Source organism: Oncorhynchus gorbuscha, linkage group LG26, assembly GCF_021184085.1.
Source record: "Oncorhynchus gorbuscha isolate QuinsamMale2020 ecotype Even-year linkage group LG26, OgorEven_v1.0, whole genome shotgun sequence".
In the NCBI taxonomy this organism is placed as follows: Eukaryota; Metazoa; Chordata; class Actinopteri; order Salmoniformes; family Salmonidae; genus Oncorhynchus; species Oncorhynchus gorbuscha.
The window spans coordinates 34288236-34314850 of NC_060198.1; the positions used below are offsets into that span (position 1 = coordinate 34288236).

A 26615-nucleotide genomic window follows, 5' to 3' on the forward strand; every position below is an offset into this window, starting at 1 on the left:
ACCACGCACGGCATGTTAATGGAGACGTGCGAGCCGGGAGACTGAGCGGCAGACATAAATCAACACAATTATTTCAGGAAATAATATGACACAGTTGTTTTAGATATAGTAGCATAATAAAGGTTCCTCACCGTCACCGCTCAGCATTTACTCCATGCTGCTGCTAGCATGTCGACATGTACACACAACCCCTCAAACACAGTACGTTCATTGTAAAAAAATATAAAGTAGCAGTTGCATTGTGGTGACAACGTTTCCCGTGTGCCTCAACTGTCACAAAGGTCTGGTTATTTGAAAAAGTGCAAGTTTTGACTTGAAAAGCCTACTGTCATACTGAATGCCCAGTGCTCTCTCTCTCTCTCTCTCTCTCTCTCTCTCTCTCTCTCTCTCTCTCTCTCTCTCTCTCTCTCTCTCTCTCTCTCTCTCTCTCTCTCTCTCTCTCTCTCTCTCTCTCTCTCTCTCTCTCTCTCTCTCTCTCTCTCTCTCTCTCTCTCTCTCTCTCTCTCTCTCTCTCTCTCACACACACGCACAGGCACAGGCACACACACACATTCAAGTTTATATAATCTTCAGAAACAATTTTGCAGATGTAAAAATGGCAAAAGTTACTCAAGAACCAGATGTTGTTGTAAAAAGATAAGAGACAAACAGGTGCAGTGTAGTGCAGGAGACAGACAAGGGACATGTGCATCATTCAGACAACTACACACAATAGGAGCTACGGTGCATGAGAAGGGCCAGAAAAAGTATTTGAGTCATTTCATACACAAACCATATGCCAACAAACAAGACAGCGTTGTTTATATTTGACTTAGTGGGAAAGAGATGAAATATAGACACTTTGGAATATACAAAGATGTCTCTCTATTCAGTCTCTCTAGAATCAACCTTTATGAGATCTCACGTTGTAAGGACGACAGCTTTCAGATGATTCCCCTAAAGGTGTCTCTCTATTCAGTCTCTCTAGAATCAACCTTTATGAGATCTCACGTTGTAAGGACGACAGCATTCAGATGATTCTCCTAAAGGTGTCTATCGGGAAACGCCTTTTTAAGGTGACAGGAGAGACCAGATAAGTAACTCATGATGACAAGTTCTCTACTGATATACACTGAAGAGAGGGACTTTCCATTATGTCACATTCCTGCTCCTTTTGCAACACGGAAAACAGGCCTTTAATAAAAAATGTGAGAAAAAAACTACCTGATTCTGGAGAATGAAAACACCTAGTTCTTTTCTCCAGCAAATGAAGAACTGGATTTTAGACAATAAGTCCCTTCGCTATGATTATTCAATGATTGCGTTGGTCAGTGTATTGTTGTTACTACGCACTGTAACAACCGATACATGAGTCATTGATCTATGCTAAAGACACTATGAAAACAATGTGTGTAAATGAGTAAATTAGGGAGAAAAGAGGCTCAGAGGAAAACTTGTCTGGCGAACAATAGTGCAAATAGTAGAAAGCAGCAAACTACCCTGTTGATATAGTATTAGAACCCAAGTATGATTCATATCACCAGTCATGTTATCTTTACAGAACACTGGAGGTTGATTACGCATCAAAATAGCACGTATCATGTCCAAATGAAACAAACTACACAATAAGACTGTGTAGATAAACATACCTACCTACTTGAATGTTACTCAAATATTCTGGGTGTCTTCCCTGCACATTTCCTCCTGAGACAGTTTCTGTAGCAGAAGTCCTCCTTTGGTCAAATGTCTGTTTATCCTTCATTGCACAAGTCTCAAACAAGTCATTATTTGTCTCATCCTCAGCTCTCTGCTGGCACTGACCATCTCTTGCTGTTCCTTTCCCATTACCTCGTTAAGAGAGTCGCCCGTTCATACAATCTCATGTGTAATTATCTGTCTAGGTGACTGTCGCACAGCCCAACTGAGGTGCACGTATGGGTGAAGTGTGCAGAGTAGAACCACTAATTCAGCCTCCCATTTGGTTCTCTCCACAAACAAAAACATGGGCTCAGGTTAAAGTACAAAATAATGCTGGCAAGGCGAAAGGGGTGTAGATCTAGTACTAAATCCAGAGCAAAACGTGCAAAATACAAAAAGGAAGACCTCTCTTCAAGACCTACAGATCGGTATATGTGAATGGAGGGGTTGGGAAGGGTATGAGGATGCCATCCCTTTGCCTCAGATTCCCGACTCACTTTTATATGTCAGTGGCTCACGAGTAATGGTCGTCTGTAGAATGTCAAAATCCATCTGATTGTCCAAAACACACAGCATGCTGCTGCCGGATGTCATTGTGGCTGTGTCCTGAAACAAATTATGAAAGTCTACAGAAACTGAATTCCTCCTGTCCTCCTCCCTGTCTTTTCCCTTTTGCCTATCCAGTTCATCCTCGTCCTCTCCACAGCTCAGTGCTACCTCATTCTCATAGCAGAAGGCGCTGGGGGAGTGGGGGGTTACGAGGTGCTGGGTGATTCTGGGGCTGGTTGGGAATAGTGAGTGGGAGGAGGCGGATGAGGCAGGCCGGCTGGCCGTCTCACTGAGCTCCTTGGCGCTGCAGTGGGGTGTGGAGGGCACCTCGTAGGTCTTGTGGAAGCGAGAATAGTCCACCTGATACTTGGTTCGGTCCTCAAAGATCACAGGCTCAAACCTATGCCCCCATAGGATCTCCTTGGCCAGATAGGAGCTGCGGGCCTGGGTGGTCATGGCGGTGGCCTCCACCATGCCCTCCAAGATCACTACGATCTCAAAGTCATCAGACTCCAGATCAGCCCGGCTCACAGTGTACAGGGGGCTGTCCTCGTCGATCTCATGGACGATAACCAGAGGAGAAACCAGGAAGAGACGGTCAATGCCTTCGTCGTAGCCTACGTTGAGATCCCTCTGCTCCAGAGGGATAAACTCTCCCTCTGCCGTGACGTAGGGTCGAATGAGCTGTGCCCGCACATGGGCCTCTACGATGTGGCTCCTGCGCAGGTTACCCACCCGCCACATGAGGCACAGCTTGCCATCGCGCAGGGAAATCACAGCGGTTTTCGAGAACAGCAGGGTCTGGTTCCTCTTCTTAGGGCGTGCCATTTTGACCATGATTGTGCCAAGCATGAAGGAGTCAATGATGCAGCCCACTATGGACTGGACCACCACTGTGATCACTGCCACAGGGCACTCCTCAGTGACACAGCGCCACCCATAACCAATGGTGGTCTGGGTCTCGACGGAGAATAGGAAGGCTCCGACGAAGCCCTCCACATGAAGGAGGCATGGCTGCCACGTTTTCTGCACCCCTTCAACTTCACCAACCCCAAGCCCATTCCCTTCCAACCCCGAAGAGGAACTCATTCCAGGGTGCTCATCAAAATCCCCATGGGCTCTGGAAACTGAATAGAAGATTATTCCAAAAAACATCCAGGAGGACAGGAAGGTCGAGCAGAAGAGGAGTAGTAAGTATCTCCAGCGGATGTCCACGCAGGTGGTAAAGATGTCGGCCAGGTAACGTTGTGATTTCTCCTCCATGTTAGAGAACACCACGTTGCAATGCCCATTTTTCTTCACGAAGCGACTTCTTAGTTGGCTCGATCCTGTAGTAGAGATCTTTCCGTTGTAATTGTTCATCCTACGACCTGTGGCTCCTGATATCCTATCTCCTCCGGATGTGCCACTAGGGGAGGGGAACCGGCTATTTGGCGAGCTGTGGCCGTTGTGGAGCCCAAGTGTGGAGATTTTCAGGCCCTCCTCATCTGTTGCTGCGAAGCTGTACCTGTAGGGTTAACAAAAGGGGAAAGTATGGATAAATAAGGAAATTGACCAGAGTGATGCAAGAGATGTGAGAGTGGTTTGAGAGAGGGTGTAGAACAGGAAGAGTTGAGGTTATAATACATGTCCGTAATCTCATTGGGCTATCTATTCTTACCAGTGTGCCCTACAGGACACAGTGACTATGCATAGCTTGCCAACTCTGCACAGAGACATACTGTATGACTCACATTCTCTCATGCATTAAAGACCGCGCTTAGGAAGGATGTGCTGTGAATGAGAAATGTATATATAAGGGTATCCTTCTTGAATGCAAAGGTAGCATGAAATGATGCTTTCTCACTTTCCTCAAGACCATTTGACCTACCTCTGGTAACCTCTTAATATTGATCAGACCGACCTGTCTCTCTCCTTCGGAGAGGATAACCTGGGAAGGTGAGTTGTGTTTAGCTATGTGAGAGGGATTGCGGTCATCACGGGTTTAGGGATTATACATGAGCCAAGTCTCTTGACAGCCTATGTTGACTGGGACATACAGACATTATATTGACCAATTTATAGTGCTCCATTGATCAGGAAACTATATTCAACCATATACTTATTGAATTTTTAATGGCTCCACTATTTTGGTTCCATTCATTTGAATGTACATTGGCGAACTAAGGTTGTCCATTTCCCTGTAATAACACAAATAAGGAGAAGTGTTGTTGGCTTTGAGGACATAAGGTGTGACCAGTGATGGAAAAAGTACCCAATTGTCATCCTTGAGTAAAAGTCAAGATTCCTTAATAGAAAATGACTCAAGTAAAAGTGACCCAGAAATATACTTAGGTATCAAAAGTATATGTAGTTGCTAAAATATACTTAAGTATCACAATTGAAAGTATAAATCATTTCAAATTCCTTATATTAAGCAAACCAGACGGCACCATTTTCTTGTTTTTATTTATTTACAGATAGCCAGGGGCACGCTCCAACACTCAGACATCATTTACAGATAGCCAGGGGCACGCTCCAACACTCAGACATCATTTACAGATCGCCAGGGGCACGCTCCAACACTCAGACATCATTTACAGATAGCCAGGGGCATTTACAGATCGCTCCAACACTCAGACATCATTTACAGATCGCCAGATCGCCAGGGCACGCTCCAACACTCAGACATCATTTACAGATAGCCAGGGGCTCCACGCTCCAAACACTCAGACATCATTTACAGATAGCCAGGGGCACGCTCCAACACTCAGACATCATTTACAGATAGCCAGGGGCACGCTCCAACACTCAGACATCATTTACAGATAGCCAGGGGCACGCTCCAACACTCAGACATCATTTACAGATAGCCAGGGGCACGCTCCAACACTCAGACATCATTTACAGATAGCCAGGGGCACGCTCCAACACTCAGACATCATTTACAGATAGACAGGGGCACGCTCCAACACTCAGACATCATTTACAGATAGCCAGGGGCACGCTCCAACACTCAGACATCATTTACAGATAGCCAGGGGCACGCTCCAACACTCAGACATCATTTACAGATAGCCAGGCACGCTCCAACACTCAGACATCATCAGACATCATTTACAGAGATAGCCAGGGGCACGCTCCAACACTCAGACATCATTTACAGATACTCGCTCCAACACTCAGACATCATTTACAGATAGCCAGGGGCACGCTCCAACACTCAGACATCATTTACAGATAGCCAGGGGCACGCTCCAACACTCAGACATCATTTACAGATAGCAGGGGCACGCTCCAACACTCAGACATCATTTACAGATAGCCAGGGGCACGCTCCAACACTCAGACATCATTTACAGATAGCAGGGGCACGCTCCAACACTCAGACATCATTTACAGATAGCCAGGGGCACGCTCCAACACTCAGACATCATTTACAGATAGCCAGGGGCACGCTCCAACACTCAGACATCATTTACAGATAGCCAGGGGCACGCTCCAACACTCAGACATCATTTACAGATAGCCAGGGGCACGCTCCAACACTCAGACATCATTTACAGATAGCCAGGGGGACATCATTTACAGATAGCACGCTCCAACACTCAGACATCATTTACAGATAGCCAGGGGCACGCTCCAACACTCAGACATCATTTACAGATAGACATCATTCATTTACAGATAGCCAGGGGCACGCTCCAACACTCAGACATCATTTACAGATAGCCAGGGGCACGCTCCAACACTCAGACATCATTTACAGATAGCCAGGGCACGCTCCAACACTCAGACATCATTTACAGATAGACAGGGGCACGCTCCAACACTCAGACATCATTTACAGATAGCCAGGGGCACGCTCCAACACTCCAGACATCATTTACAGATAGCCAGGGGCACGCTCCAACACTCAGACATCATTTACAGATAGCCAGGGGCACGCTCCAACACTCAGACATCATTTACAGATAGCCAGGGGCACGCTCCAACACTCAGACATCATTTACAGATAGCCAGGGGCACGCTCCAACACTCAGACATCATTTACAGATAGCCAGGGGCACGCTCCAACACTCAGACATCATTTACAGATAGCCAGGGCACGCTCCAACACTCAGACATCATTTACAGATAGCCAGGGGCACGCTCCAACACTCAGACATCATTTACAGATAGCCAGGGGCACGCTCCAACACTCAGACATCATTTACAGATAGACAGGGGCACGCTCCAACACTCAGACATCATTTACAGATAGCCAGGGCACGCTCCAACACTCAGACATCATTTACAGATAGACAGGGGCACGCTCCAACACTCAGACATCATTTACAGATAGCCAGGGGCACGCTCCAACACTCAGACATCATTGATAGCCAGGGGCACGCTCCAACACTCAGACATCATTTACAGATAGCCAGGGCACGCTCCAACACTCAGACATCATTTACAGATAGCCAGGGGCACGCTCCAACACTCAGACATCATTTACAGATAGCCAGGGGCACGCTCCAACACTCAGACATCATTTACAGATAGCCAGGGGCACGCTCCAACACTCAGACATCATTTACAGATAGCACGCTCCAACACTCAGACATCATTTACAGATAGCCAGGGCACGCTCCAACACTCAGACATCATTTACAGATAGCCAGGGGCACGCTCCAACACTCAGACATCATTTACAGATAGCCAGGGGCACGCTCCAACACTCAGACATCATTTACAGATAGCCAGGGGCAACACTCAGACATCATTTACAGATAGCCACACGCTCCAACACTCAGACATCATTTACAGATAGCCAGGGGCACGCTCCAACACTCAGACATCATTTACAGATAGCCAGGGGCACGCTCCAACACTCAGACATCATTTACAGATAGCCAGGGGCACGCTCCAACACTCAGACATCATTTACAGATAGCCAGGGGCACGCTCCAACACTCAGACATCATTTACAGATAGCCAGGGGCACGCTCCAACACTCAGACATCATTTACAGATAGCCAGGGGCACGCTCCAACACTCCATCATTTACAGATCAGAACAGACATCATTTACAGATAGCCAGGGGCTCCAAACACGCTCCAACACTCAGACATCATTTACAGATAGCCAGGGCACGCTCCAACACTCAGACATCATTTACAGATAGCCAGGGCAACACTCAGACATCATTTACAGACTCCAACATCATTTACAGATAGACATCATCAGACATCATTTACAGATAGCCAGGGGCACGCTCCAACACTCAGACATCATTTACAGATAGACAGGGGCACGCTCCAACACTCAGACATCATTTACAGATAGCCAGGGGCACGCTCCAACACTCAGACATCATTTACAGATAGCCAGGGCACGCTCCAACACTCAGACATCATTTACAGATAGCCAGGGGCACGCTCCAACACTCAGACATCATTTACAGATAGCCAGGGGCACGCTCCAACACTCAGACATCATTTACAGATAGCCAGGGGCACGCTCCAACACTCAGACATCATTTACAGATAGCAGGGGCTCAGACATCATTTACAGATAGCCAGGGGCACGCTCCAACACTCAGACATCATTTACAGATAGCCAGGGGCACGCTCCAACACTCAGACATCATTTACAGATAGCCAGGGGCACGCTCCAACACTCAGACATCATTTACAGATAGCCAGGGGCACGCTCCAACACTCAGACATCATTTACAGATAGACAGGGGCGCTCCAACACTCAGACATCATTTACAGATAGCCAGGGGCACGCTCCAACACTCAGACATCATTTACAGATAGCCAGGGGCACGCTCCAACACTCAGACATCATTTACAGATTTACAGATAGCCAGGGGCACGCTCCAACACTCAGACATCATTTACAGATAGCCAGCTCCAACACTCAGACATCATTTACAGATAGCCAGGGGCACGCTCCAACACTCAGACATCATTTACAGATAGCCAGGGGCACGCTCCAACACTCAGACATCATTTACAGATAGCACGCAGACATCATTTACAGATAGGGGGCACGCTCCAACACTCAGACATCATTTACAGATAGCCAGGGGCACGCTCCAACACTCAGACATCATTTACAGATAGCCAGGGGCACGCTCCAACACTCAGACATCATTTACAGATAGCCAGGGGCACGCTCCAACACTCAGACATCATTTACAGATAGCATCATTTACAGATAGCCAGGGGCACGCTCCAACACTCAGACATCATTTACAGATAGCCAGGGGCACGCTCCAACACTCAGACATCATTTACAGATAGCCAGGGGCACGCTCCAACACTCAGACATCATTTACAGATAGCCAGGGCACGCTCCAACACTCAGACATCATTTACAGATAGCCAGGGGCACGCTCCAACACTCAGACATCATTTACAGATAGCCAGGGGCACGCTCCAACACTCAGACATCATTTACAGATAGCCAGGGGCACGCTCCAACACTCAGACATCATTTACAGATAGCCAGGGGCATGCTCCAACACTCAGACATCATTTACAGATAGCCAGGGGCACGCTCCAACACTCAGACATCATTTACAGATAGCCAGGGGCACGCTCCAACACTCAGACATCATTTACAGATAGCCAGGGGCACACTCCAACACTCAGACATCATTTACGGACAGCCAGGGGCACGCTCCAACACTCAAACATCATTTACAGATAGCCAGGGGCACACTCCAACACTCAGACATCATTTACAGATAGCCAGGGGCACACTCCAACACTCAGACATCATTTACGGACAGCCAGGGGCACGCTCCAACACTCAGACATCATTTACAGATAGCCAGGGGCACACTCCAACACTCAGACATCATTTACAGATAGCCAGGGCACACTCCAACACTCAGACATCATTTACGGACAGCACAGACATCATTTACAGATTTACAGATAGCCAGGGGCACACTCCAACACTCAGACATCATTTACAGATAGCCAGGGGCACACTCCAACACTCAGACATCATTTACAGACAGCCAGGGCACACTCCAACACTCAGACATCATTTACAGATAGCCAGGGCACACTCCAACACTCAGACATCATTTACGGACAGCCAGGGGCACACTCCAACACTCAGACATCATTTACAGATAGCCAGGGGCACACTCCAACACTCAGACATCATTTACAGATAGCCAGGGGCACACTCCAACACTCAGACATCATTTACAGACAGCCAGGGGCACACTCCAACACTCAGACATCATTTACAGATAGCCAGGGGCACACTCCAACACTCAGACATCATTTACAGACAGCCAGGGGCACACTCCAACACTCAGACATCATCCAACACTCAGACATCATTTACGGACAGCCAGGGGCACGCTCCAACACTCAGACATCATTTACGGACAGCCAGGGGCACGCTCCAACACTCAGACATCATTTACGGACAGCCAGGGGCACACTCCAACACTCAGACATCATTTACGGACAGCCAGGGGCACGCTCCAACACTCAGACATCATTTACGGACAGCCAGGGGCACGCTCCAACACTCAGACATCATTTACAAACAAAGCATGTGTGTTTAGTGAGTCCGCCAGATCAGAGGCAATAGGATGTTCTCTTGAAAAGTGTCTGAATTCCTGTCCTGCTAAGCATTCAAAATGTTACAAGAACTTTTGCGTGTCATCGAAAATGTACTTTATTTTCATTAGGGATGTAGTGAAGTCAAAGTAAAAATATAAGTAAAAATATAAATAGTAATATCTCTAAAATTACTTAAGTAGTACTTTCATTTTTACTTAAGTATGACAGCTTCCATTCATGATGTCCTCACCTGTTGGCCCGTGCTGTTCTCATTGGCACCAGTGATCATCAGGTGGTCAGTAGGTCTATAATTGAGGTGGGAGGCTGGACTCCGCCCTGGCAAGTAGTCTACTGCAAAGATTTCGTATCGGCATGGCAACTGTCAATGTGTGCATGGACGGCATCCACCGGTGAAGACCACTACAGGGAGAAAGATTTTACATTTTGCCAAGATTCCGACACAGTACAGGTGTAGGATCTTAATTTGACCTATATAGTCACAGCAAAATGATTCAAACATTTAGTCCATAATGTTACTTGATTGGTGGTTAGGCTATTAAGGCTACTATAAATGAGACTACATGAAAAGTGTAGTACTGTTAATATAACTGCAGGTTTTCAGTGAATGTATGACATCACAAAGCTCATCTACATTTCCTGCTTCTCAGGAAAATTCTCAGCCAAAACATGAATGATCAAATTAAGATCCTACATCTGTACCTGTGCATCACCATATCATTTTGCACAGATTTGGATAACTATCCTTCAACATTCATAACTGATTTAGTGTGAGCATATTTTATTGAGAGAACAATGATTTGATGTAACCTGGTTTTTGGGTTACAAACATACAGTACCAGTCAAAAGTTTGGACACACCTACTCATTCAAGGGGTTTTCTTTATTTTTACTATTTTCTACATTGTAGAATAATAGAGAAGACATCAAAACTATGAAATGACACATATGGAATCATGTAGGAACCAAAAAAGTGTTGACCCAAAATATATTTTAGATTCTTCAAAGTAGCCACCATTTGCCTTGCTGACACATATGCTGAACACTTGTTGACTGCTTTTCCTTCAGTCTGCGTTCCAACTCATCCCAAACCATCTCAATTGGATTGAGGTCGAGTGATTATGGAGGCCAGGTCTGATGCAGCACTCCATCACTCTCCTTCTTGGTCAAATAGCCCTTACACAGCCTGGAGGTGTTTTGGGTCAATGTCCTGTTGAAAAACAAATGATAGTCCCACTAAGCCCAAACCAGATGGGATGGCATATCGCTGCAGAATGCTGTGGTAGCCATGCTGGTTAAGTGTGCCTTGAATTCTAAATAAATCACTGACAGTGTCACCAGCAAAGCACCACCACACCACCACACCTCCTCCATGCTTCACGGTGGGAACCACACATGCAGAGATAATCCGTTCACATACTCTGCATCTCACAAAGACACAGCAGTTAGAACCAATAATCTCAAATTTGGACAAATCAGACCAAAGAACAGATTTTCACCTGTCTAATGTTCATTACTCGTGTTTCTTGGCCCAAGCAAGTCTTTTATTATTATTGGTGTCCTTTAGTAGTGGTTTCTTTGCAGCAATTCAACCATGAAGGCCTGATTCACACAGTCTCCTCTGAACAGTTGATGTTGAGATGTGTCTGTTTGTCACGATCGCTGTCGTCGTGGAAATGACCGGACCAAGGTGCAGCATGGTGAGCGTACATTTCTTTTATTGATAAATGTCGCCAACAAAACAAAGAACAAGGACACAACCGTGACACTTACTTAGGCTATAATGCCACTAACAAAGACAACTACCCACAAATACAAAAGGAAAAAAGGCTGCCTAAGTATGATTCCCAATCAGAGACAACGATAGACAGCTGTCCCTGATTGAGAACCATACCCGGCCAAAACATAGAAACAAAGAACATAGAGTTCTCCCTGACCAACCAAACATAGAGAATAAAAATATCTCTACGGTCAGGGCGTGACACTGTTACTTGAACTCTGTGAAGCATATATTTGGGCTGCAATTTCTGAGGCTGGTAACTCTAATGAACATATCCTCTGCAGCAAAGGTAACTATGGGTCTTCCCTTCCTGTTTTAGCAGTCCTCATGAGAGCCAGTTTCATCATAGCACCTGATGGTTTTTGTGACTGCACTTAAAGAAACTTCCAAAGTTCTTGAAATGTTCTGCATTGGCTGACCTTCATGTCTTAAAGTAATGATTGACTGTACTTTCTCTTTGGTTATTTGAGCTGTTCTTGCCATAATACGGACTTGGTCTTTTACCAAATAGGGCTATCTTCTGTGTACCTACCTTGTCACAACACAACATATTTAGGTAGCCATTTCCCCATTGTGTTTTGTGGGATCTTGTCTAGGTATAGTTGCCTGCGAGCGCTATTTTGAGCTTCACGTTTTGTTTGTTCGCTTTGTTTTCGCTCTTTAAGTTTCTCTTCCAAATTAAAGGATGGAAACACCACGCTGCATCCTGGTCCACTCCTTATAACAACTGGGACACCAAGGCAAAGCGTGGCTACTTTGAAGAATCTCAAATATAAAATATATTTTGATTTGTTTAACACTTTTGTGCTTACTATATGATTCCATATGTGTTATTTCATAGTTTGATGTCTTCTCTATTATTCTACAATGTAGAAAATTGTACAAATGAAGAAAAACCCTTGACTGAGTAGGTATCCAAACCTTTGACTGGTACTGTATATCTTCAAGTAAGAGTTCAGTCCTGAGGTAATACACCTCTGTGGTTGATTGTGTAATTTGTCTCTTTATAGAGGTCATTGTCACAACTGAAAATACACCTGCCATTACTTAATTTTGGTGCTAAATAAAGACTTCAACGAAACGAATCAACGTGGTTCCACAATGATCTCCACATTTCCTAACGTCACATAAGATTAGAAAAGCACTCAGGGTTGTCTGAAGTTTGCTAGAGAGCATTTGGATGATCCAGAAGAAGATTGGGAGAATGTCATATTGTCGTAAGGGACGGACCAAAATGCAGCGTGGTATGTGTTCATTATGATGTTTTAATTAAAGAAAGCACTGAACACTGAATACAAACTATACAAAACAATAAACGAATAACGACCCTGAAGCTATAATGAGAACTATGCTGACACAAGCAACTAACATAGACACCCAACCACAAACAAGCAGTGAAACCCAGGCTACCTAAGTATGATTCTCAATCAGAGACAACTAATGACACCTGCCTCTGATTGAGAACCATACTAGGCCGAAACATAGAAATCCCAAAATCATAGAAAAACAAACATAGACTGCCCACCCCAGCTCACGCCCTGACCATACTAAATAATGACAAAACAAAGGAAATAAAGGTCAGAACGTGACACATATGATAAGATGAAACCAAAATATAACTTTTTGGTAAAAACTCAACTCATTGTGTTTGGAGGACAAAGAATGCTGAGTTGCATCCAAAGAACACCATACCTACTGTGAAGCATGGGGGTGGAAACATCATGCTTTCAGGCTGTTTTTCTGCAAAGGGACCAGGACGACTGATCCGTGTAAAGGAAAGAATGAATGGGGCCATGTATCGTGAGATTTTGAGTGAAAACCTCCTTCCATCAGCAAGGGCATTGAAGATGAAACGTTGGGCTGGGTCTTTCAGCATAACAATGATCTCAAACACACCGCCCGGGCAACGAAGGAGTGGCTTCGTAAGAAGCATTTCAAGGTCCTGGAGTGGCCTAGCCAGTCTTCAGATCTCAACCCCATAGAAAATCTTTGGAGGGAGTTGAATGTCTGTGTTGCCCAGCAACAGCCCCAAACATCACTGCTCTAGAGATGATCTGCATGGAGGAATGGGCCAAAATACCAGCAACAGTGTGTGAAAACCTTATGAATACTTACAGAAAATGCTTGACCTCTGTCATTGCCAACAAAGGGTATATAACAAAGTATTGAGATAAACTTTTGTTATTGACCAAATACTTATTTTCCACCATAATTTGCAAATAAATTCATAAAAAATCCTACAATGTGATTTTCTGGATTTTTCCCCTCATTTTGTCTGTCATAGTTGAAGTGTACCTATGATGAAAATTTACAGGCCTCTCTCATCTTTTTAAGTGGGAGAACTTGCACAATTGGTGGCTGACTAAATACTTTTTTGCCCCACTGTATGTCTTTTTCTCTCTCTTTGAGGGAATTTACAATACGGTGACATCGTTAGGATCGTTATCAATGTTTTTCACACTCAAATATGTCCATGCCGGAGTAATCATGACGCTGATCACTTTTTGGTTGGAGGGTGACTGTGTGGTGAAGCGAGGGGGATGGAGTGTATCGGTAAAACCACCAGAGACAAGGTGGAGGGGGCTAGTAAGAGCTCTTCAGGATGAGTCACGGAGAGGGGAAGATTCAAGAGTAAACAGAACACATCTTAAACTGATTCACAGAGGTTTAACAGAATTACATCTAACAGTCACTCATCATCACAGTGTAGGGAGATGATGAGTGCATAGAAAGACTGAACTGTGGGGAGAAAACGCCTGAATAAGAATCTTTGCTACACAACACTGACAGATACTTAATCCCACTTGAGCAGGAGGTGTGTGTGTGTGTGTGTGTGTGTGTGTGTGTGTGTGTGTGTGTGTGTGTGTGTGTGTGTGTGTGTGTGTGTGTGTGTGTGTGTGTGTGTGTGTGTGTGTGTGTGTGTGTGTGTGTGTGTGTGTGTGTGTGTGTGTGTGTGTGTGTCTGTGTGTCTGTGTGTCTGTGTGTCTGTGTGTCTGTGTGTCTGTGTGTGTTGGCTGGGGAGGGGATGCTTCCCTCACTGTATCTTTATGTGTACTTGTCTGGCAAGGCCATTCTTAACCCATAATCTCTAAAATTACAGATGAATAGTCCTCTAATCTCTAGTCTCAAAGAAGTGATATGAAAGGCAGATCTAAGTAGAGTGACCTGGTTCAGATTTCCCACTAATCCCTTACAGAGAGAGAAGAAAAGGAGGGAGACGGTGCTGGTGGCGGACAGTGTTGTGGAAGGATGACGACGCCAACAGGACATCTCCTAAACCACGTCATACTCGTCCCAGGTTAATCACCGGAGCAGGATTGCATACCATTTGGCATATGGATCCTTACTGCACATCAAGACATATCTCAAACACATAGGAAGATAAAACACAAGCTGGGCCCAAGCAGTCCTCACTGAGATGTATAAAAAGGAACAGTATGCGTATGAGCCTATCGATGGCTGTTCAAAATGGGTAGGGTTCGGTTGCAATGTGTTTCTTGTTGTCATTATTATTTTTTGTTGTTGTATTTGTTGATGAGAAACCAATGGGATGTAGGACTACAAGGAAACTAATAAAACAAGAGAAGAATGTAGGTGGACCCAACCACAAGTTTCTTGTTTTCTGAAATGTTACAGTTAAAGCCCATACCCCACCCTAAGTGAAAATAAAACATGCTATTCTAAAACCATACGCAGGGTTTGGGATTGTATAACTGAATGATAAAACATGCTATTCTAATACCAGACGCAGGGTTTGGGATTGTATAACTGAATGATAAAACATGCTATTCTAATACCAGATGCAGGGTTTGGGATTGTATAACTGAATGATAAAACATGCTATTCTAAAACCAGATGCAGGGTTTGGGATTGTATAACTGAATGATAAAACATGCTATTCTAATACCAGATGCAGGGTTTGGGATTGTATAACTGAATGATAAAACATGCTATTCTAAAACCAGACGCAGGGTTTGGGATTGTATAACTGAATTATAAAACATGCTATTCTAAAACCAGATGCAGGGTTTGGGATTGTATAACTGAATGATAAAACATGCTATTCTAAAACCAGACGCAGGGTTTGGGATTGTATAACTGAATGATAAAACATGCTATTCTAATACCAGACGCAGGGTTTGGGATTGTATAACTGAATGATAAAACATGCTATTCTAATACCAGACGCAGGGTTTGGGATTGTATAACTGAATTATAAAACACGCTATTCTAATACCAGACGCAGGGTTTGGGATTGTATAACTGAATGATAAAACATGCTATTCTAATACCAGATGCAGGGTTTGGGATTGTATAACGGAATTATAAAACATGCTATTCTAATACCAGACACAGGGTTTGGGATTGTATAACTGAATGATAAAACATGCTATTCTAATACCAGACACAGGGTTTGGGATTGTATAACTGAATGATAAAACATGCTATTCTAATACCAGACGCAGGGTTTGGGATTGTATAACTGAATGATAAAACATGCTATTCTAAAACCAGACGCAGGGTTTGGGATTGTATAACTGAATGATAAAACATGCTATTCTAAAACCAGACGCAGGGTTTGGGATTGTATAACTGAATGATAAAACATGCTATTCTAAAACCAGACGCAGGGTTTGGGATTGTATAACTGAATGATAAAACATGCTATTCTAAAACCAGACGCAGGGTTTGGGATTGTATAACTGAATTATAAAACATGCTATTCTAATACCAGACACAGGGTTTGGGATTGTATAACTGAATGATAAAACATGCTATTCTAATACCAGACGCAGGGTTTGGGATTGTATAACTGAATGATAAAACATGCTATTCTAAAACCAGACGCAGGGTTTGGGATTGTATAACTGAATTATAAAACATGCTATTCTAAAACCAGACACAGGTGTCACGACTTCCGCCGAGGTTGGCTCTCCTGCCCGTTCGGGCTGTGCTCGGCGGTCGTCGTCACCGTCCTATTAGCCACTACCGATCCCTTTTCGGTTATCTGTTGGTTTTGTCTGATTGTTTTCACCTGTGTGTTCGTTAATTAGTATCTGTATATAATGTAGGTTGTCCCGCCCTTGTTTTGTGCGGGATTGTTTGTTTTTGACATTTCGTTTCGGCTGTCGGTGTTTTTGTGTTTTATTTCTCCGGTTTGTCTGTTTATCCCTGTTTTGGATATTTTTCACCCTGTTTGTATTTTTGGGTTGTCCCTGTTTATTTTGTTGTTCACCGGAGAATAAACCTTTATTCATTATTTGCTCTCTGCGCCTGATTCCACCCACCTTGACTAGTCGTGACAACAGGGTTTGGGATTGTATAACTGAATGATAAAACATGCTATTCTAAAACCAGACGCAGGGTTTGGGATTGTATAACTGAATTATAAAACATGCTATTCTAAAACCAGACGGATTGTATAACTGAATGATAAAACATGCTATTATAATACCAGACGCAGGGTTTGGGATTGTATAACTGAATTATAAAACATGCTATTCTAATACCAGACGCAGGGTTTGGGATTGTATAACTGAATTATAAAACATGCTATTCTAATACCAGACGCAGGGTTTGGGATTGTATAACTGAATTATAAAACATGCTATTCTAATACCAGACGCAGGGTTTGGGATTGTATAACTGAATTATAAAACATGCTATTCTAATACCAGACGCAGGGTTTGGGATTGTATAACTGAATTATAAAACATGCTATTCTAATACCAGACGCAGGGTTTGGGATTGTATAACTGAATTATAAAACATGCTATTCTAATACCAGACGCAGGGTTTGGGATTGTATAACTGAATTATAAAACATGCTATTCTAAAACCAGACGCAGGGTTTGGGATTGTATAACTGAATTATAAAACATGCTATTCTAAAACCAGACGGATTGTATAACTGAATGATAAAACATGCTATTCTAATACCAGACGCAGGGTTTGGGATTGTATAACTGAATGATAAAACATGCTATTCTAAAACCAGACGCAGGGTTTGGGATTGTATAACTGAATTATAAAACATGCTATTCTAAAACCAGACGCAGGGTTTGGGATTGTATAACTGAATTATAAAACATGCTATTCTAAAACCAGACGCAGGGTTTGGGATTGTAAAACTGAATTATAAAACATGAAGTGGCTAATAAGAGTCTGTTACAGCAGTACTTCATGTTGGTAGGTACAGAGGGAATGAGGTGGTCTATGTTGACCTTTATTTACTCTGGCTTTGGTACATTTCCTGAATCCATTCAGATGCAAAACTTTGTCTGGTCAAATTAGATTAAGATCATAACAAACTATTTTAATCTTGTCAGTTCCACGAACAAGCCAGAAATTCAGTTGATCAATCCACTCTGGGCTCAGAGATTTCACTAAGAAGGTTTACTGATATCATTTTAACAGCTCAACAAGTGGAACAAATGAAAACATGTATTTTTCTTCCATGAGCCACTGTGTCAAAGAAACATGACCAAATGACATCTGACAGCCTAGGAATTCCCATCACCCTTCATTTGTAACAGATCAATTCCTGTCTCCCTGCGTGTCAATCATGTTGAACGATCTGGAACCTTCTCTGTCTGTTTACAGCTAGGGTAGAGTACCCTAATTAGGGTCAGTCAACAACAGCCCCCTACTAAGTAGTGATTGATCAACCCCAGTCAGCTCAACCATTGCATGCATGGCTTCAAATGAGGGCTGTGTGTTAAAACAAGTGTTACATAATAATGATAATGAAGGGCAAAGTAGATCAAAGTCATTCTTTTTGCAGCTAAATGGGATGAATTCTCTGCTTGGTTAATTTTATTACTACTTCTATTGTACTATTATTTGAACCTGTGTAAATGTTGTTTTAGAAACGTGCTGACAATTCTAATTATATGGGTAACGTAAGGTGGTGTTGGCTTTGTACTTGGAAAAAGATAATAACTTTTTTTATCGTTTGCCAAATCCCAGTTTTTAGAACACAAATGCAGAATCACAAACGTGTTTTACCAGTAAGGATCTCCTGGCCACACAGAGTTAACTGTAGGATTATCAGTTTCATTACAACATCAACTTTCCTCTAATTTTCACGAGCTTCTGCTCCCTGTGTTTATTTATTATCCCTCTCTGTCCCAGTCTCCTGTTTATTTATATATCCCTCTCTGTCTCCGTCTCCTGTTTATTTATATATCCCTCTCTGTCTCCTGTTTATTTATATATCCCTCTCTGTCTCTGTCTCCTGTTTATTTATATATCCCTCTCTGTCTCCGTCTCCTGTTTATTTATATATCCCTCTCTGTCTCCTGTTTATTTATATATCCCTCTCTGTCTCTGTCTCCTGTTTATTTATATATCCCTCTCTGTCTCCGTCTCCTGTTTATTTATATATCCCTCTCTGTCTCCTGTTTATTTATATATCCCTCTCTGTCCCCGTCTCCTGTTTATTTATATATCCCTCTCTGTCTCCGTCTCCTGTTTATTTATATATCCCTCTCTGTCCCCGTCTCCTGTTTATTTATATATCCCTCTCTGTCCCCGTCTCCTGTTTATTTATATATCCCTCTCTGTCCCCGTCTCCTGTTTATTTATATATCCCTCTCTGTCCCCGTCTCCTGTTTATTTATATATCCCTCTCTGTCCCCGTCTCCTGTTTATTTATATATCCCTCTCTGTCCCCGTCTCCTGTTTATTTATATATCCCTCTCTGTCCCCGTCTCCTGTTTATTTATATATCCCTCTCTGTCCCCGTCTCCTGTTTATTTATATATCCCTCTCTGTCCCCGTCTCCTGTTTATTTATATATCCCTCTCTGTCCCCGTCTCCTGTTTATTTATATATCCCTCTCTGTCCCCGTCTCCTGTTTATTTATATATCCCTCTCTGTCCCCGTCTCCTGTTTATTTATATATCCCTCTCTGTCCCCGTCTCCTGTTTATTTATATATCCCTCTCTGTCTCCGTCTCCTGTTTATTTATATATCCCTCTCTGTCTCTGTCTCCTGTTTATTTATATATCCCTCTCTGTCCCCGTCTCCTGTTTATTTATATATCCCTCTCTGTCTCCTGTTTATTTATATATCCCTCTCTGTCCCTGTCTCCTGTTTATTTATTATCCCTCTCTGTCCCCGTCTCCTGTTTATTTATATATCCTTCTCTGTCCCCGTCTCCTGTTTATTTATTATCCCTCTCTGTCCCCGTCTCCTGTTTATTTATATATCCCTCTCTGTCTCCTGTTTATTTATATATCCCTCTCTGTCCCTGTCTCCTGTTTATTTATATATCCCTCTCTGTCTCCTGTTTATTTATATATCCCTCTCTGTCTCCTGTTTATTTATATATCCCTCTCTGTCTCCTGTTTATTTATATATCCCTCTCTGTCTCCTGTTTATTTATATATCCCTCTCTGTCCCTGTCTCCTGTTTATTTATATATCCTTCTCTGTCCCCGTCTCCTGTTTATTTATATATCCCTCTCTGTCTCCTGTTTATTTATATATCCCTCTCTGTCTCCTGTTTATTTATATATCCCTCTCTGTCTCCTGTTTATTTATATATCCCTCTCTGTCTCCTGTTTATTTATATATCCCTCTCTGTCTCCTGTTTATTTATATATCCCTCTCTGTCCCTGTCTCCTGTTTATTTATATATCCTTCTCTGTCTCCGTCTCCTGTTTATTTATATATCCCTCTCTGTCTCCTGTTTATTTATATATCCCTCTCTGTCTCCTGTTTATTTATATATCCCTCTCTGTCTCCTGTTTATTTATATATCCCTCTCTGTCTCCTGTTTATTTATATATCCCTCTCTGTCCCTGTCTCCTGTTTATTTATATATCCTTCTCTGTCCCCGTCTCCTGTTTATTTATATATCCCTCTCTGTCTCCTGTTTATTTATATATCCCTCTCTGTCCCTGTCTCCTGTTTATTTATATATCCCTCTCTGTCTCCTGTTTATTTATATATCCCTCTCTGTCCCTGTCTCCTGTTTATTTATTATCCCTCTCTGTCCCTGTCTCCTGTTTATTTATATATCCCTCTCTGTCCCTGTCTCCTGTTTATTTATATATCCCTCTCTGTCCCTGTCTCCTGTTTATTTATATATCCCTCTCTGTCTCCTGTTTATTTATATATCCCTCTCTGTCCCTGTCTCCTGTTTATTTATATATCCCTCTCTGTCCCTGTCTCCTGTTTATTTATATATCCCTCTCTGTCTCCTGTTTATTTATATATCCCTCTCTGTCCCTGTCTCCTGTTTATTTATTATCCCTCTCTGTCCCCGTCTCCTGTTTATTTATATATCCTTCTCTGTCCCCGTCTCCTGTTTATTTATTATCCCTCTCTGTCCCCGTCTCCTGTTTATTTATATATCCTTCTCTGTCCCCGTCTCCTGTTTATTTATATATCCCTCTCTGTCTCCTGTTTATTTATATATCCCTCTCTGTCCCTGTCTCCTGTTTATTTATATATCCCTCTCTGTCCCTGTCTCCTGTTTATTTATATATCCTTCTCTGTCCCCGTCTCCTGTTTATTTATATATCCCTCTCTGTCTCCTGTTTATTTATATATCCCTCTCTGTCCCCGTCTCCTGTTTATTTATATATCCCTCTCTGTCCCCGTCTCCTGTTTATTTATATATCCCTCTCTGTCCCCGTCTCCTGTTTATTTATATATCCCTCTCTGTCCCCGTCTCCTGTTTATTTATATATCCCTCTCTGTCCCCGTCTCCTGTTTATTTATATATCCCTCTCTGTCTCCGTCTCCTGTTTATTTATATATCCCTCTCTGTCTCTGTCTCCTGTTTATTTATATATCCCTCTCTGTCCCCGTCTCCTGTTTATTTATATATCCCTCTCTGTCTCCTGTTTATTTATATATCCCTCTCTGTCCCTGTCTCCTGTTTATTTATTATCCCTCTCTGTCCCCGTCTCCTGTTTATTTATATATCCTTCTCTGTCCCCGTCTCCTGTTTATTTATTATCCCTCTCTGTCCCCGTCTCCTGTTTATTTATATATCCCTCTCTGTCTCCTGTTTATTTATATATCCCTCTCTGTCCCTGTCTCCTGTTTATTTATATATCCCTCTCTGTCTCCTGTTTATTTATATATCCCTCTCTGTCTCCTGTTTATTTATATATCCCTCTCTGTCTCCTGTTTATTTATATATCCCTCTCTGTCTCCTGTTTATTTATATATCCCTCTCTGTCCCTGTCTCCTGTTTATTTATATATCCTTCTCTGTCCCCGTCTCCTGTTTATTTATATATCCCTCTCTGTCTCCTGTTTATTTATATATCCCTCTCTGTCTCCTGTTTATTTATATATCCCTCTCTGTCTCCTGTTTATTTATATATCCCTCTCTGTCTCCTGTTTATTTATATATCCCTCTCTGTCTCCTGTTTATTTATATATCCCTCTCTGTCCCTGTCTCCTGTTTATTTATATATCCTTCTCTGTCTCCGTCTCCTGTTTATTTATATATCCCTCTCTGTCTCCTGTTTATTTATATATCCCTCTCTGTCTCCTGTTTATTTATATATCCCTCTCTGTCTCCTGTTTATTTATATATCCCTCTCTGTCTCCTGTTTATTTATATATCCCTCTCTGTCCCTGTCTCCTGTTTATTTATATATCCTTCTCTGTCCCCGTCTCCTGTTTATTTATATATCCCTCTCTGTCTCCTGTTTATTTATATATCCCTCTCTGTCCCTGTCTCCTGTTTATTTATATATCCCTCTCTGTCTCCTGTTTATTTATATATCCCTCTCTGTCCCTGTCTCCTGTTTATTTATTATCCTCTCTGTCCCTGTCTCCTGTTTATTTATATATCCCTCTCTGTCCCTGTCTCCTGTTTATTTATATATCCCTCTCTGTCCCTGTCTCCTGTTTATTTATATATCCCTCTCTGTCTCCTGTTTATTTATATATCCCTCTCTGTCCCTGTCTCCTGTTTATTTATATATCCCTCTCTGTCCCTGTCTCCTGTTTATTTATATATCCCTCTCTGTCTCCTGTTTATTTATATATCCCTCTCTGTCCCTGTCTCCTGTTTATTTATTATCCCTCTCTGTCCCCGTCTCCTGTTTATTTATATATCCCTCTCTGTCCCCGTCTCCTGTTTATTTATTATCCCTCTCTGTCCCCGTCTCCTGTTTATTTATATATCCTTCTCTGTCCCCGTCTCCTGTTTATTTATATATCCCTCTCTGTCTCCTGTTTATTTATATATCCCTCTCTGTCCCTGTCTCCTGTTTATTTATATATCCCTCTCTGTCCCTGTCTCCTGTTTATTTATATATCCTTCTCTGTCCCCGTCTCCTGTTTATTTATATATCCCTCTCTGTCTCCTGTTTATTTATATATCCCTCTCTGTCCCTGTCTCCTGTTTATTTATATATCCTTCTCTGTCCCCGTCTCCTGTTTATTTATATATCCCTCTCTGTCTCCTGTTTATTTATATATCCCTCTCTGTCCCTGTCTCCTGTTTATTTATATATCCCTCTCTGTCCCTGTCTCCTGTTTATTTATATATCCTTCTCTGTCCCCGTCTCCTGTTTATTTATATATCCCTCTCTGTCTCCTGTTTATTTATATATCCCTCTCTGTCCCTGTCTCCTGTTTATTTATATATCCCTCTCTGTCCCTGTCTCCTGTTTATTTATATATCCCTCTCTGTCCCTGTCTCCTGTTTATTTATATATCCTTCTCTGTCCCCGTCTCCTGTTTATTTATATATCCCTCTCTGTCTCCTGTTTATTTATATATCCCTCTCTGTCCCTGTCTCCTGTTTATTTATATATCCCTCTCTGTCCCTGTCTCCTGTTTATTTATATATCCTTCTCTGTCCCCGTCTCCTGTTTATTTATATATCCCTCTCTGTCTCCTGTTTATTTATATATCCCTCTCTGTCCCTGTCTCCTGTTTATTTATATATCCCTCTCTGTCCCCGTCTCCTGTTTATTTATATATCCTTCTCTGTCCCCGTCTCCTGTTTATTTATATATCCCTCTCTGTCTCCGTCTCCTGTTTATTTATATATCCCTCTCTGTCTCCGTCTCCTGTTTATTTATATATCCCTCTCTGTCTCTGTCTCCTGTTTATTTATATATCCCTCTCTGTCCCCGTCTCCTGTTTATTTATATATCCCTCTCTGTCTCTGTCTCCTGTTTATTTATATATCCCTCTCTGTCCCCGTCTCCTGCTTATTTATATATCCCTCTCTGTCTCCTGTTTATTTATATATCCCTCTCTGTCTCCTGTTTATTTATATATCCCTCTCTGTCTCCGTCTCCTGTTTATTTATATATCCTTCTCTGTCCCAGTCTCCTGTTTATTTATATATCCCTCTCTGTCTCCGTCTCCTGTTTATTTATATATCCCTCTCTGTCTCTGTCTCCTGTTTATTTATATATCCCTCTCTGTCCCCGTCTCCTGCTTATTTATATATCCCTCTCTGTCTCCTGTTTATTTATATATCCCTCTCTGTCTCCGTCTCCTGTTTATTTATATATCCCTCTCTGTCTCTGTCTCCTGTTTATTTATATATCCCTCTCTGTCCCCGTCTCCTGTTTATTTATATATCCCTCTCTGTCCCCGTCTCCTGTTTATTGCTCTGATGTGCTGTAGGCTACTCGACAGATCCATCCTTTATCGACATTTTCCTCTGTACACATTTACTGTAGCTTTGACATTTGGGATGTCATCCATTATTGTGAATGGGTCTGTAAACCCTGGGTTAATTTGCTCTCAGTTTGTGAACAAAACATTGCTATTACCTCGAACACAGACTAAACGAGCCTAGAGAGGAGCAGGTCTTACTATCATAACAGCAGGTGACTATGACTGATTCCTGGATGCCCTGGAGATTAAATAAGATTTAACTGTATAATAAAGTAGCTGTTTGCTCTATATCCCTACACAGCAGTTTCCTTGCCATGTATGATCATGGACTGGGTGACGCAGTGCCTCATTGAGCTCTAGATTGATGGAAGGACAAACTTTAATGGGGAATGGTAGTGTATAAGTGTGTCATGCAGATGTCTTGAGGAGATATTATTGTCAAATACTTAGTAGGAGATATCCAAATAACAAAGTTCACTATTATAAATTTAAGTGTTGCTCTGACCAGTTTAAATGTATCCTTGGTCATTATTAACCCGTTTAAAAAAAAATCTCAGTTAAACCAAGGTTACGCATCTTACCAATAGTAGCATACCCAGGTGAGACCGGACAGCTGGTCCAGTAACCATGAAATAGAAGAGGCATTTGATTCCCACTGGTTTCAGAACAAGCCTTCATTATTTGTGGATCGTCTTTTTGAAAATACATTTTTAAAGACCGAAAATGAACGGTAATGCATTTTCACTTGGTGAAAGTCTGTGAGTCCTGTTTCCCACCACAAACGTCTTGACATTCTAATGTGTATTGGTCACTGGGGACCTTTACGCATTTCAGGTTATGATTTAGGATAATCAATTAGGCCAGGCTTACTCACCTTAAAGACAACAAGTTAGGCCAGGCTTACTCACCTTAAAGACAACAAGTTATTCTGTTGTGCAGCTTGCTTGTTGTTTCGATCCACTTCTGATCCGATTGTAACCTCAATTCTGAATAGTCCACGCACTCTTTGGAAGGAAGGATGTGTAACCCCGGGACTCTCTGTTGTACGCCTTGCCTTTCGGCAATAGTTCTATCCTGTTCAGTTTCCACTCTCTTGTTCCTTTAACATTAATCACACATTTTTGCATATCTTTATAGTTGTTTTCCTCTTTTGTTTTTGAATCCTTTGTTGTCCTCTGCTGCCTTCTAACTGTCTCCTGTAATCCGGCCGGTGCTCGCTCTCCTCCACAGACTCGTGCACTGGAGTCTCCAAATGCTGTGCCAATTTACTCCGTCCAAAGTGTGTGGGTTTCGTTTCGAGGGGGTGCTTGTCAGTTTGATTATGTCTCCCTCACGTCTTTATGTATATGTGTAGGCGTTAAATGATGCGCCCCCTTCTCATTTTACTGGTTGACTGCATCTCAAATCTATGTCTCATTGGAATAATTGTGGTGAGATGAACATGAAGTAGTTGTAAGAATGGGTATCAAAGTTGTTATAACCTTGTTAATACACTACCAAGTCACTTGGACTGAATTTTGCGTAATGAACTCTGTATAGAATAAACCATCATTTCCGTTCCTTGAAATCTTTCCCCACTCACAGTGGCTCTCAGGCTGGTTTCCAGCCCACTATCTCTGCCAGTGCAGTCAGTCTCACTGTCAATGCATGTTAGTCTCCAACCACAGTCGTACACTCCCCCAAGGCACTCTGCCAGACCTAGTGCACTTGGTGTGGTAATCTTCAGTCCTTTACATAATAGGACACTTTCTAAAGTGTAGGATTGTAAAGTTGTTCTCTTTTTCTCTTGATTTTGCACCTTATTTATGAGAAGAGATATTTACGAGAACAGTGTATATGGGATTTGTCTGACCTTCATCCGTAGATGTGACCTAATGGTCCGTGTGAAATCTGAAGTTGCACTGAACTCTCATCATAACTTGACATGTTTTTGATGTTATATTGAAAATAAATGGCAGATAATTAACCTAAATGGAAACAACCCAGAACGTATGCCAGTGCAGTATTCTTGATCTTAGGTATGGATGGAGCACAATTGTTTCTATGGAAACCATTTCCTTTTACAATCTTCGCTCTCCCTTTTCTCTGCTCCTAAATTACAGAGCAGAGGGGGCTTCTTTTCAATGCGCTCTCCTCCTCAATAGGAAGGTGGGAGTATATCTGTCCATATGACAGGCTCATAGAAGAGTAGTGGGGGGGGTGGACTGAGATAGGTACCAAGAAGAGGCTGACGAGTGGCTGAGGGGAGATGGAGAATGGATGTTGCGGGGCGAAAGGAGCTTGGAGAAAAGGTACTATAGTATGAGCATTTGAGATGTGTTAATGAAATCCAGATACAAAATATTCCTCATGACATGTAGCTGGCCAGTGACTCAGCTGACCTGTACACTGTAATGAAGGAAGGTGTGCCTATCAAAAGGTTA

At 42.5% G+C, this 26615-nt stretch overlaps 1 protein-coding gene across 2 annotated transcripts; it reads right to left on the reverse strand.

Moving 5' to 3' along the window:
- Positions 1–456: 456 nt before the first annotated feature.
- LOC124015303 (inward rectifier potassium channel 4-like) lies at positions 457–25791 on the reverse strand. Of its 2 annotated transcripts, XM_046330458.1 has the most exons (3): positions 25101–25791; positions 10036–10205; positions 457–3733 (listed from the first exon to the last, which is right to left on the reverse strand). In XM_046330458.1, exons 2-3 carry the CDS (start codon positions 10056–10058, stop codon positions 2158–2160), a joined length of 1599 nt encoding a protein of 532 aa, XP_046186414.1. In that variant the 5' UTR covers positions 10059–10205; positions 25101–25791; the 3' UTR covers positions 457–2157. The 2 variants fall into 2 exon arrangements, with proteins under 2 accessions (XP_046186414.1, XP_046186415.1); XM_046330459.1 differs by lacking the exon at positions 10036–10205.
- Between the last annotated feature and the right edge of the window lie 824 nt (positions 25792–26615).